This window comes from Xenopus tropicalis, chromosome 9 (genome assembly GCF_000004195.4).
Source record: "Xenopus tropicalis strain Nigerian chromosome 9, UCB_Xtro_10.0, whole genome shotgun sequence".
In the NCBI taxonomy this organism is placed as follows: domain Eukaryota; kingdom Metazoa; phylum Chordata; class Amphibia; order Anura; family Pipidae; genus Xenopus; species Xenopus tropicalis.
The window spans coordinates 15,700,014-15,713,840 of record NC_030685.2 but is presented as its reverse complement, the minus strand read 5'-3'; the positions used below and the strand labels follow the sequence as shown (position 1 = coordinate 15,713,840).

Sequence of the window (13,827 nt, the reverse complement as noted above, 5' to 3'; positions counted from 1 at the left end):
TGTAGCCCCAGCTACTCCCCCATCTGTAGCCCCAGCTACTCACCCATCTGTAGCCCCAGCTACTCACCCATCTGTAGCCCCAGCTACTCACCCATCTGTAGCCCCAGCTACTCCCCCATCTGTAGCCCCAGCTACTCCCCCATCTGTAGCCCCAGCTACTCCCCCATCTGTAGCCCCAGCTACTCCCTCATCTGTAGCCCCAGCTACTCACCCATCTGTAGCCCCAGCTACTCACCCATCTGTAGCCCCAGCTACTCATCCATCTGTAGCCCCAGCTACTCCCCCATCTGTAGCCCCAGCTACTCCCCCATCTGTAGCCCCAGCTACTCCCCCTTCTGTAGCCCCAGCTACTCACCGATCTGTAGCCCCAGCTACTCACCCATCTGTAGCCCCAGCTACTCACCCATCTGTAGCCCCAGCTACGGCCCAGACTGGCAATCAGTGGGTTCTAGTAAATGCCTCAGGGGCTGCTGTAGGATGCCATGGACAGTCGCTATTTATTGGGCTGGTGGGGGGGCTGTTTGGGCCTCTGTGTACTGGAAATGCCAGGGCCTATTTTGTATCCCAGTCCAGACCTGCCCCTGGCTCTGCTGTATGGCCAGGGCTCAATTTTAGGGCTATGCCACCCTGAACACCCCCACAATATGGCAATTGGTGCATACAGTTTCCACACCAGAAGTGCTGTTAGCTGTCTATTTTTTGGGAACAAAAGTATATAGAGCACAGAGCCCAGGGCAGCTGTCCCTTATCCGCCACCTTATAACGACAGCTCTGGCCATGGATACAGTAGGGTTATTGGTCAATAAATGGAGGGGAGTATTTATTAACGCTGGAAACAAAAATCACCACTGATGTTGCCCATAAAAATCAAGAGTTTTACTCTTGTTTTCTAACTTTTATGACTCTTCAAATCTAATGCTGATTGGTTGCTATGGGCAACATCACCAGCGACATATGTTTCTAATGCTAATGTCTATAATCGCCAAAGGGGCTAGAAGCAGTAACCACACTAGTACAGAAGAATAGATTAATAACAGGGGGTTATTAAGATAATAATAGATAAATACAAAGTATAACAATAAATACAAATAAATACAAGATACAGTTGCAATAATTTAAGAGTCAAAGACACAAGAGGATGGAGGTCCCTGCCCCGTAGAGCTTACAATCTATATGGACTAGTCACAACGTATCCCATAATGCAACGGTGTTTTTGAAGTGACAAGGGCTGCTTGTTATAGTGCCCCATGCAATAGGGCGCCTCAATGAATCACTTCCATCACCAAACACCATATACAATGAAACCTTTTGTCAATAACTTAGCGCAGCCGAACGGGCCCTTATCTATGACGTCGCGCAAGCCGCGGTCGCGCCAGTGACATCATTACGAAACCGCCGTATTCAGCTACAGGCCGCGACGCACAGCTTGTGACGCAGTATTTGTGCTGCCGGTGAAGCCAGCGATAGTAACATGGCTACCGGCGGCAATGTGAGACCGGCTGAGGAGCCGGAGGAGGAAGAAGAGGAGGATGAAGCTGCCGAAGAGGAGGAGGAAGAGGAGTATACCTTCCTACCGCTGGTGCACGACATCATTAAATGGTACAGTTAGTTTGGGGGTCATTGTAACTGAAACACTGCCCCGCTACTGAGCTGTTTCAGCAGTCGGAACCAGCAGTGTTTGTGTATCATGGGAAGTTGCCTGGAATGTCATTTTGCTTTAGTATGTAGCATAAATGTATTTGTATTTACTGTCATTTAGTTGGACACCACTTGCAGGTACTTTTATTGCATTCCCTTTGCAGCCAGTAGCATTCTGTGTCCCTTTGGCCCCATACAGGTAACATTGGAGACAAACATCACTGGGGATGGTGCCCATGATTGGTTAGGTTGGCTTCCAATGTTAATAAATACACCCCTTTATATCTGCAGGGCTTATTTACACTTGATTGTGGTTTGGAATACCTGTTGGTGGGTTAAAGAAGAAGGAAAGGGGGAATTATTGGGGGGTAAAATGTTAGCGCCCCGCCCAAGTGACTAAGATCACTTACCTGATACCCCGGGCTGGTGCTCCTGTTAAGCTTTATCAGAAAGGTCTATGTAAATACAGCCATAAGCACTCACACAAACGCTGCACTGAGTCCTCTATCAAAAGAAACAGGGTTTGTTGTCTTTGTTTTCCTGTGCCAGAGTCTGTGCAGCTTTCTCCTCTCTCCTGTCCCCCCCCTCAAGAATGCTAAGAACTCCCCCCCCCCCCTTAGGAATGTTTGATCTGAGCCAATCAGCAGGAAGCTGACTCATAGTCTAACTAACTGAGCATGTACACCAGTCTTGGTCTTGGTGCAGGAGCGAGGCTTTATGGGAATTTTCTTTAAAGAACTCAGCCTTTTTTTTTGTCCTATGAGGCTTCTGATCATCTGAACAGGAGAAATATGGGGAGACTTAAGGGCACTATTGAGAGAACTGAGGGTATGCCTGCAGCTTGAGATTAACTCTCTATTAGCCTTTCCTTCTCCTTTAAGTTGCTGCTGTGAAGAGTAGACCACTCTTGCCCCAATGGAAACACTTTATGTGATTTTTCCTTTACAGAATCGCACTTTCCATCTCATTAGCGGTGGCCGTTTTGGGTCCACTGCCAAGGACACAGGAAGTACTAATGTGCACTTACCTCCTGTTTCTTCTACCAAGCATATATGCATTTGCTGAGAAAACAAGAGTTTTTGACCTGCTTCTGCCCTGAACCCACGCAAGCCCAGGCTGACCCATTGTGTTAACATGTCTTATAAACCCATGCCCTACCTGCCCACTTTTGATGTTGCCAGAGGGGGGTGGGTTAGAGGCAAGTTTATAAAAGAAAGTGGCCAGGAAGAGTCAGATGTAGCTGAGCTGGGTCGTCATAATGATAAGGGTGGAAGGAGCTGGGCCAGGAAGTGATGTCACACTGGGTAAAACGGGTAAAGCCGCAGGGTATGTGTGGGCCGTGCATCACGTGCTAAGCCCAAGCCTGCAAATGGCAAATTTCTCCCAACCCACAGCCTCAAATAATCAATGTAATATTGCTAAAGGATGAACTGTATATGACAGAAACTGCTGAATTTGCATTATGGGGGATACAGCTGGATCAGAGCCAGTAGGTGTCCTTCATTCAGAAATGGCAGCGTGTAGTCTGTGCAGCAGTGCAGCCGTCGGCAGGAGACTACAGCTCTCATAATGGGAAATCTAAAGGCAGAGAGGATTGTACCAGTTCCATTAAGGCGGGGGTGTCAGGCTCTAGTCTGTCCAGCAGATATGAACTACAATTCCTGCATTCTTAATGTTTGTTTGGGAGCAGTGCTGTGCAACTTGTACTGCATAACTTTCCTGCTATGTGGGACAACAATCACACACAGGGTATGGATTATATTGATATTATGGCATGATACAAAGAAGGCAGTGGAGCCTTTGCCTAGGCTGGGGGCTTTAAGTACTTATTGGAGGGCCCCACCTGACCCACAGGCCATTTAGTTGCCCGAATCTTCCCTAGTAACGCTTTATAGTACATTATGCATATATAGATAATTTGTGTTTACTATAGGAGCCCCTTTAATGAAAGCAGGGCTGACCAACTGGAGCCTCTGGGATAAATGTGGCTTTTCACGTTTTAGGGCTTAGTGGCTGCTTATACTCGTCCGTATGATCTCCTCATTTCAATATTTATCCAACCCTCAGACATGATATGACTACTAAGCAGCTGACTACATAGGAATCCAGTAAGCCCTGCCAAGTTTCATTTGTTAATGTGACTTGATAATCGCAGGACAGGGATGTTACTGTGCCTTTAAATCCTAACCTTTGGCTAATTTTATGTGCCAAAAGTTGGACCCAATTCTTTCCCCCTATTACTGACTTGTGTTGGTCAGCGACATATATTTATGGCCGATAAAAGCTGCCACCCAGTGTGGTGGGCCCAGATCTGCTCGTTTGGTGACCCCACCGAATGAGAGGATCTGGCTGTGTATGGCCACCTTTAGAATTGACGTTGGGCTTGAAGGCTGAGCAAAGTTCTGATAGGCTGGAGGTAGAATCCTGCGAGCCTGGGAAACTGCTGGTTAGTTTACTGGTAGCAAGTAGGGCTTGTACATAAGGTTATGGGTGCTGCTTGGGGGACATGGGTGTCAGTATAAGGCGTGTCTGGGCAATGATTATGATAGGAGGTTGGGGTTGGATCAGGTTGCAGGTCTGGGTCTTTCCCAGTAGATCTAAATAAATCTCTAGCTGGTGGGTCACTTTAGGAATGTGAGATTACTCCTGAATTCATTGACCCTTTATACAACCCTGGCCATAGGAAAGCAGTGAGAAATGAAATGGGAAGGAGTCGCCATTGTGGGGCGATAGGGACATGCAGCCTTCAGCCACTGAGGAATTCTATCTCCCATATCCACTGCCGATGCTGGGAGTTATAGTGCTGTAACGGCCTGCGGGGTCCTGTTGGGATAGAACAGATCCGCTTTACTTGCAAGCAGGCACGTAGCCTATAAATACAATATCCAGCTGTTTGCCTGGATGCCGTGTCCTCATCATTGCTCCCATCTCTGCATCCGCCTCTGAATCAGCCCCCGATAATTCCTAGCTCAAGTGCACTCACAGCCGCACAAGTATCTGCTATCGATCAGCGCTCTGCGTATGTCACTTCTGATTCCGAAGAACTGCAGTAACAACACATTGTGCAACAGGGACACTCATTACATACAGGAACCCTTTTCACTGCACTTTCTTGTTAAAGGGGAACTAAATCCTAAGGAAAGAGCAAGTTAGAAATGCTGCAGGTTAGTCTTTAGGCTTATCTGCCAGGAAGGTCTGTGTCCCTAAAGATACCCCGAGTAGCTCCTGTCTCTCCCCCCCCCCCCCCCCCAGCTATAATACTGCAAAAATGGAATTGCTCTCCAGTTGCCCTGTCTTCACTATGCAGTCAGAGCCAATCAGAAGAGAGCTTACATTGGTCCCACTGCACAGAGAAGGCAGGGTGACTTCTGGATATTGTATGTGTGTAAGCACTGGGGAGATTGGGTTGCCTTTAGTATATAGATTTGCTCTGTATATGATAAGCACCCACACATACACACATATAGATATATATAGATATATACGCACTCTCATCCCTGATGAATCTATGCAGATAAATGCAGTAAATGGAAGCCTAATTGCTGTCGGAAGTGACAGTACAGACAAGGTAGCTCGTTCCTCGTGTTAGCATCTAATTAAGCCTGCCTTTCCTACAGAGCCACTAAAGTGAGGTTAATTGGAGCTGGCAGCAGCCTTACATACAATGGGGTGGGTAATGCTATAAAGAAATGTGTAGGCAGATTTACCCTTGTAATGGCAATGACGCACTAGCTATGGGTGCTGCCCTTGCCTGGGTGTTTGGGGCCCTCCGACACTAAGGTGCGTGCCTGCGCCCAAATACACAACAAGCGGCACGTTGCCCGGCGGCCGGCAGCAGGTGACTGAAATGATATGTATAAGGAGCCAATGAATATAAGTCCCCTTTGCGTAGGCCTCCCAGGAATGCATATGAAAGCAATATCCTCCATCTGGCCGTGGATTTGCCTGCGAGCCCTGTGTTCAGCCCGCGGCGGATCAGAGCTCTCGAAGAAAACAACTGCAGTTACTTAGGTGCTACTTTACTCTGCTGCCCCTTAATCTCTGTTCCATCCATGTTGGTTCTGTTCCTGTAAGAGAACTGCATCGTGTTTGGCTGTTTGAGCAGCAGGTTTTGAAACAACATCCGACTCTTAAGTCCATCCATGGCGGGCGGCTCTAGGCCCAATAGGCATTAGACTTGTATAACCTATGGGCCACAGAATAGGCCCCCTGCGCTGCCTGCTGTTGGACATAGTTATTAAAGCAAGGCACATAATGGGTTCTAAAGCACATGTTGGGCTGCAAAGCTGGTTCTGCAACTTGAATTGGGAAACGGCAAAGAACCTGCTTTAGTGGGAGTTGGGCCTGAAGCCTTGGAGTTGGGAGGGTTCGGGCAGTTAATCACCCAATGGGTCACGGGTGTGTGGTGGGTCTGAAAGGCAGAGGGGTCCCCCCTACTTTATTTCAGTTCCTCCACCAGATTTATAATAAAAGTGCCCTCTGGCGTGCTGGGGGTATTAATAAGCTTTAATAATAGCCTCCCTCCTATGCACCGACCCCAGGGAGCCTATATATAAACATGGCCTTGGGCACAGGTGGGTGCAGGTTGGTGAGGATCAATGAACTGTTTACTAGAAGCTGCTGCCCCCCTATTTTTTTTTAAAGGGCAAGTGCAATTACTAATGTGTTAGGCTCCTCCCAGTGAACACTACACTGGGTAAAGATAGCAGCACTCCCATAGAAAGTACCCCAGGCTGCTCCATTGTCAGGGAAGAAGAGCAGTGAGCCCAAGGTTACCAATAACAGTACCAGTATTGGTTTTATTCAGCCCCCAAATGCTTATTTTTAACCAGTCTCCTCCTCCTCCCCCCTAGCATGGACAAAGACAGCCAGGACGTGTACCAGGAGCTGAATGAGTTAAAGAGCAAGTTCCAAGCCATGCGCAAGCTGGTCGGCAACATGCCCGGCATCGACCTGAGCCCGGAGGAGCAACAGCGGCACCTCCAGAGCCTGAGGGAACAGGTACAGACCAAGAATGAACTGCTCCAGAAGTACAAGAGCCTCTGCATGTTTGAGATACCCAAGGAATAGCTGTACGGACTGTTGCACCCAGTGGGAGGTTCTGCCAAACCCAACATGGCGCCCGGAACACTGGCCAACCAGAGTGTATAAATATGGAGGGATCCATTGCAATTCCTAAACTCGATATAGGGCAGTTGCCCTTGTACATGACTTCTGGACTCAGGGCAAATTCCTAATGGATGTTTTTTTCTAAACTGCTATGTGGTTGCTAGGCTCAGTCCCTATAGCAACCACGCAGTGGTGTGAAAGATGAATAGGAGAAGATAAGGACATATTACCTCTATCTACAACGTACTAAATGTTTGTGTAATGGTTAAATTCCCCTTTAGTGTAATACATTCTTTTGTAATGACAATATTTTTTGTTTTTTTTTTCATTCAGGATATGAGTCTTTCCATAAAGTTTATTCCACCGAGCTATTAATTGTGCTGTAAGTTTCTCCGGAACATGAATCACGGGTCCATTGAGTTCACAAGTTCATTAAGAAAGTAACGCAGAGCAATTAGCAGGAGCTGAAATAACGAGTGGGTGTTCCACTAATAAGCAGCCGCGAGCGCTCGGGTTCCTTAAAGGTAAAGTAGTCCCGAAATACACACGGCTCCCTCGCTAAAGGGCATCGGCGCGGAAAGGCCGCCTTGTATGGAGAGGCCTAAATATATCCGCGCTGATGTAGTGCAGAGGAATCCGATTGGCTCACTATTTACCCACTTCCTGGAACCCCCTGAATAAGGACAATGTGCCAGATGGACACTTCCCCCCCACCCCGCAGTTTCATGTCTAATATTAACTTGCTATGATGGTGAAAGTTGCAATTAGTCTAATTTATATTTTGTGTTTTGCAACTTTAAGGCTTGTAATATTACCCTGCTACCTGGTTGCTAGGGTTGTAATTACCCTGGCAACCAGGCAGCAGTATGGATGTTGAAATGGAATGTTCAGTGGAATGGTGAGTGCCTGAATGGAAAGATAAGCAGTTAAAAATAAGAATAACAGTAAAACTGAGCCCTTACAATGTTTTTTTTTTTTTTTGTTGCTGGGGTCAGTGAGCCCTGACAACCAGCTTGCAGTTGCAGGCTGAAAATAGGCAGTATAGGAATGCTGACAATCAAACATTATTCAGAATAAATAAAACCCATTTAATAATGAGCTTCCCCTTGAATGTATTATAAGTGAGCTCCTCATACTTATAAGGGTGAAGCCACATGGAGCTACTAGTAGCAGCTACAGAAACAGACAATGCTGATCATTTACTGATAATTGTCTCTATGTGTGTTTTAGCAGAGGCAATTCTCAGTATTGTCTATGGCAGGGGATTTTCTGGTGTTTAGTAGCCGTGACAAGTAGCTGCTACTAAGTAGCTCCGTGTGGCTTCACCCTAATTGTGCTGCAGCCAACTCACTTGTGCCATGGCTCCCAGGCTGGCTGCAGAAGCAGTTGCACCAGGTTAGAAACTGCATATGCCATTTATTATCACTGTGTGCCCATGTACAGAGCTGTTACATAGGGCTGTAGATGTTGCTAAACTACAATTCCCCACATACTGAAAACAACCATAGCCTCTAGTGACGCTGAAAATAAGAAGAGTTATTGCAGGGTAGGGAGTAGGCCTGGGTCTAGCAATTGAGACTGTATTGTCTATATGCAGTATGGCAGCTCCCTTCTATATGTATGAACACACATAAAGTAAAGTTCTCTGCTTTGCTTCTGATGATCCATCTCACTGAGCATGTGCTGTGCCACTGACACTCCTAACAGGATCCAAGATGGGGAGTTGCTGTGCACAACTTTGAAGGTCGAAACCTCTGGGCTGGTACAGTAAGTTCTGTATATGCAGCATTTCTAGCCAGAATGTGTGTTGGGGACTAGTTCCCCTTTAATGATTGCATCACTTTGGTACTTGGAGCGACCCTGTCTGCGCCATTTACTCAGCCAATCATCTGTATCCTATAAAGCGCTGCCTCTCATTTCCTGGAGGGAAGTGCTCAGGTGCAGGCAGGGATCTGCCCCCACATAACCGTGTAATTATAGCATCCATTCATCCATCTAATCCCGCTGGGCTGCAGCGTAACTATAGCTCCCACTCATCCCATGGAATGCGCTCAGTACCTGTGTGTGAGTCACGGGGCGTTGCTATTGGATCTCATTGGGCTGAGCAGCGGATGTTACCTCTGTAGAACCCGATTTCCTTAGTATTGGGGTCTGGGAACCTTGGCCCCCTCCCTGCTGTTACCTGTACAACCCTGCCCAGTCCATCCCATTTCCCATACAGTCTGTGCCAGGCACCTCCAGCTTTGCAGCTACCACAGAGGCCCAATAGTACGTGCTTAACAGCTGCTCCAATGGTGCTGCCCAGAATATGCCTATGGGCCTGGTGTCGGACAAAGATGTCTATGGGAATATCAGGCATGTATAAAAATATAATGGGGGGCCACAGCTGGCACAGGGGCCTCCAGTTGGACAGCCCTGGCTTAGAAGGGAAAGTTGAAACTGGATCTTGTGGAAGGCGCTACAGAACCACTGCCGGATGTTTGCCATTCAATAGGCCAGTCTGATCCCTGTGTAACTAGATACTGTGGCAGAACCTACACAGATTTATGACTATGGCTGCAGCCAATCAGAGATTAGCTTTGATCAGTCCAGTGCAGTTTGAACACTGAAATGAACTGTTTGATTGGTAGCCACTATGAATCACATGGGCAGCATGTAACCTGGCTACTGTGGCCACTATATCTAGCTCTGTAAATGCTTTCACATTAGTCCTGCCCCTATTCCCCCAAGGTGGGGCCTATAGTGGCCTGATCATGGCATTTATCTGCACACTAACTGCCTATGCAATAAGCTGAATGCTGCTCGCCCTGCCCAGGGAGGGGCCTTGGCTCACATGCTGTCCACATGTTATTCCCCATCTCCAACACACACGGCCCATCTGTTCCAGCCACCTCTGGCGGAATATTCAGCAGCGACTACTGCTTACTGGGAACAGAGAGCCGTGTGCGGCACACATGTCTGGGGAGCCACTCCATATGCAACAGCAACAAACTGCATCTGCCCAGCTGCCTCCGGCACCGTCCAGTCTCTGGCATGCTCGCCTCTGCTCAGGAATGGGTTAATGGTCTTACTCCTGAATCCTTACCTCTCCTATGCTTTTATCTACTTCTATTTTCCTTCCAATGGAATAGAGAAAGTTTACGGATCATCTAACAAAGGGGTTAATGGAAAACTGAATAAACCTGCAAAGTAGTTTTATTTGCCTGTGTAATGTCACCACATGGCCACTAGGGGGAGACAGAATATAACAGATTAACTGCTTCACTGGAGAGGCTGTAATTTAGTTATGTGAAACAGTGTCTGGCACTGCTGGTATTTATGGGTATAACTACATGCTGGGGCTCGGCAAGTAAGGGGTTAACAGCAGCTCTCCATTAGGGTATACAAACCTGACCACTCACACCCCCCACCCCAAGTTTTTTCTTACTAGTTTAACCCTTTGTTGTGCAGGTGTCTGCACTTTGTAATGCACATTTAGAATTTCCAAACTGTGTCTGATTCTGTCTCGAATAGTGGATTCTAGGGTAACCAGTATGTGCTGCCAAGGTACCCCTGGACCTGTTAGTAACCTTGTTATGGGCTAAGGGGGCCCAGCCTGAAGGCCAGTTAGGGGGGATTTGGGGTGAGTGCTTATTTGTGCCCTGGGTACCCCTGGAACTATAGCAGGGTGACTGTTACCCCAATGTTTCTATATATCTGTAACCTTGTTATGGGCTAAGGGGGCCCAGCCTGAAGGCCAGTTAGGGGGGGATTTGGGGTGAGTGCTTATTTGTACCCTGGGTACCCCTGGAACTATAGCGGGGTGACTGTTACCCCAATGTTTCTATATATCTGTAACCTTGTTATGGGCTAAGGGGGCCCAGCCTGAAGGCCAGTTAGGGGGGGATTTGGGGTGAGTGCTTATTTGTACCCTGGGTACCCCTGGAACTATAGCGGGGTGACTGTTACCCCAATGTTTCTATATATCTGTAACCTTGTTATGGGCTAAGGGGGCCCAGCCTGAAGGCCGGTTAGGGGGGGATTTGGGGTGAGTGCTTATTTGAGCCCTGGGTACCCCTGGAACTATAGCGGGGTGACTGTTACCCCAATGTTTCTATATATCTGTAACCTTGTTATGGGCTAAGGGGGCCCAGCCTGAAGGCCAGTTAGGGGGGGATTTGGGGTGAGTGCTTATTTGTGCCCTGGGTACCTCTGGAACTATAGCAGGGTGACTGTTACCCCAATGTTTCTATATATCTGTAACCTTGTTATGGGCTAAGGGGGCCCAGCCTGAAGGCCAGTTAGGGGGGGATTTGGGGTGAGTGCTTATTTGTGCCCTGGGTACCCCTGGAACTATAGCAGGGTGATTGTTACCCCAATGTTTCTATATATCTGTAACCTTGTTATGGGCTAAGGGGGCCCAGCCTGAAGGCCAGTTAGGGGGGGGGATTTGGGGTGAGTGCTTATTTGTGCCCTGGATACCCCTGGAACTATAGCGGGGTGACTGTTACCCCAATGTTTCTATATATCTGTAACCTTGTTATGGGCTCTGGGGGCATATAAAGCAGACACTGGATCCCCAAGGCACTGGGTACTATGATGCCACAATGGAAGCAGCTTGTTGTTATATTGCTGAGCAAGAAGCTGCCAGACACAGACATTGAGTTGATTTTATGTTTTTTTATTAAGTAGAAAAATAAAGACACTGGAAATAAAGCACAAAGTATCTAAACACTTTGGATTTGTTCTCATCCAATACTCTGATTGATGGCACAATGGCACCATGTAAACAAATCACTTTTCCTTTTCAGTCCTGATACAGTTATTAACATCCCTCCTCCTCCCCCCACACTCAGTCCAGAGTTGCACCCAGTTCGGGAGGTTCAACAGATCAGAGAGTTTTCTCAAAGTACAGATTGTCCACTCCAGCAGTCACATGACTGTAAAGCTCCTGGCCAGCTTCATGGCCACTTCCAAACTGTCCAACAACGTCTGCCCCATCAGGCTTCTCCTTTCCTCAGCAGCCTGACTAACCATCAGAAGGCACGGAGGGGCAAGTGGAACCCCCTCAACGGTCATGCCATCTCGGCTTTGGCTTCTTTCAAAAACGCCACGGTCTTTTCTGTTTCTCTATGTATATATTTATAAAGGCACCGGTGCCAGACCTGCCCAAGCCCTAGCTGATCACACACCTCTCTTTGTCTTTACTCTGGCCGCCTCCTACGGCCTTGGCTCTAATGTACATTAAGTCACTGTGGATGCTGGGTCTGCGGGCAAAGGGGGCCACAATGCCATAGGCGTCCCCATCCTCCTTGACTTTCTTGCCCTTCAGGGACTTCTTGTGCAAGATCTCGCAGTATTGGACAGACACTTTACGGTGCAAGTCTGGGCTCATCTCACTGGGCAGCTTGGCCATGGTGAACAGAGCCTTGAACATCTCATCCAGGCTGGAGTTCTTCTTGGCCGATACCTCAAAGTAAGAACATTTACTGTCCTCCCCAACCAGCTGCTCAATCTCATGAGGTTGCACCTCCCTGTAGAAGTCCCGGTCCACTTTATTCCCACAGATAACGATGGGAACATCCACATTCTCCTTGGTTTTGTTCTTGAGACAGGACTTGGTCTCAATGATCTGCTGCTTCAGCCGCTGCACCTCCTCAAAGGAGTCCCTGTTGTCCAGGCTGAAGACCAAGATAAACACATCACCTGGAGGAGAGAAGAAGGAGGGCAGGTTAGTAGCTGTCGTAACGTTGTTACTTTCATTGTATTTAACACTAAACAAGAGGATCTGGACTCAATTTGCGCTTCAGAGACAGAAGCTCACGACTCTGTAGTAATATAATCCCAAGAGCCCTTCGCTATAATAGGCAGTTTCCCCGTCTGCGAATAGGGATCCCATAATAAAAGCAATATAATAGTTACAGCAATGGGCACCCTGCTAGAAACTGAAGGTGCTGAGCATTTACCAGCAGTTAACTAGTTGCCCACTAACCCAGTTAGGAAAAGTTCTGACTACTTGCCAACAAGTGAGGACTTACCGGTGAGGATGGAGAGCCTTCTCATGGCCGGGAAGGGGTGGTTGCCCGAAGTATCTAAGATATCCAGCTGGTACACCTCCCCCCGGATGCTGTAGAACTTTCGGTGGAAATCCTCGATGGTCGGGGTGTATTGCTCCTCAAATCGGCCGCTCAGGAAGCGGGACACGATGGAGGTTTTGCCCACCTTGGAGGAGCCCAGGATGACCATTCGGTAACAGTTCTTGGGGGGGATGTTCAGCTCGGTCTCCCCGGGGCACATTTTCTTGATCATTGCGGTGAGTCTGCCTCTGACAGAGAACGAATCGCTGCGACTGAGCAGCATTAGATACTGAGCGATGGGAGCGGAGAGTTGATCTGATCGGGAGCTCAGGCTGCAGCCGCTTATATAGGGAGCCGGGACACGCCCACCGCAACGTCACAGCCAAAACACTGCGCTCTGTCCGACTGTCAGAAGCAACAGGAGTCTGGGGAGAAGCAGAGCTGCCACTTACCTACTGACTGGCACTCACAGCTGCCACTTACCTACTGACTGGCACTCACAGCTACCACTTACCTACTGACTGGCACTCACAGCTGCCACTTACCTACTGACTGGCACTCACAGCTACCACTTACCTACTGACTGGCACTCACAGCTGCCACTTACCTACTGACTGGCACTCACAGCTACCACTTACCTACTGACTGGCACTCACAGCTGCCACTTACCTACTGACTGGCACTCACAGCTGCACTTACCTACTGACTGGCACTCACAGCTGCCACTTACCTACTGACTGGCACTCACAGCTACCACTTACCTACTGACTGGCACTCACAGCTGCCACTTACCTACTGACTGGCACTCACAGCTGCCACTTACCTACTGACTGGCACTCACACAGCTGCCACTTACCTACTGACTGGCACTCACAGCTACCACTTACCTACTGACTGGCACTCACAGCTGCCACTTACCTACTGACTGGCACTCACAGCTACCACTTACCTACTGACTGGCACTCACAGCTGCCACTTACCTACTGACTGGCACTCACAGCTACCACTTACCTACTGACTGGCA

At 48.3% G+C, this 13,827-nt stretch overlaps 2 protein-coding genes across 2 annotated transcripts; one reads left to right on the top strand and one right to left on the bottom strand.

The window, feature by feature from the left end:
• The first annotated feature begins 1,389 nt into the window (after nt 1–1,389).
• On the top strand, nt 1,390–7,122 carry med9 (mediator complex subunit 9). Its single transcript, XM_004918071.4, has 2 exons — nt 1,390–1,599; nt 6,492–7,122. Exons 1-2 carry the CDS (start codon nt 1,472–1,474, stop codon nt 6,706–6,708), a joined length of 345 nt encoding a protein of 114 aa, XP_004918128.1. The 5' UTR covers nt 1,390–1,471; the 3' UTR covers nt 6,709–7,122.
• A 4,269-nt stretch (nt 7,123–11,391) lies between these two features.
• Nucleotides 11,392–13,067, bottom strand: rasd1 (ras related dexamethasone induced 1). Its single transcript, NM_001078940.1, is given in 2 exon segments — nt 11,392–12,432; nt 12,765–13,067. Coding segments are annotated over 2 exon segments (801 nt in total). The 5' UTR covers nt 13,036–13,067; the 3' UTR covers nt 11,392–11,902.
• Between the last annotated feature and the right edge of the window lie 760 nt (nt 13,068–13,827).

Excerpts from the sequence above, each read along its gene's own strand:
- med9 (XM_004918071.4), top strand. The coding sequence starts at position 1,472 with ATGGCTACCGGCGGCAATGTGAGACCGGCTGAGGAGCCGGAGGAGGAA. Across the intron at positions 1,600-6,491 it reads GTGCACGACATCATTAAATG|CATGGACAAAGACAGCCAGG; the intron begins GTACAGTTAGTT and ends CCTCCCCCCTAG.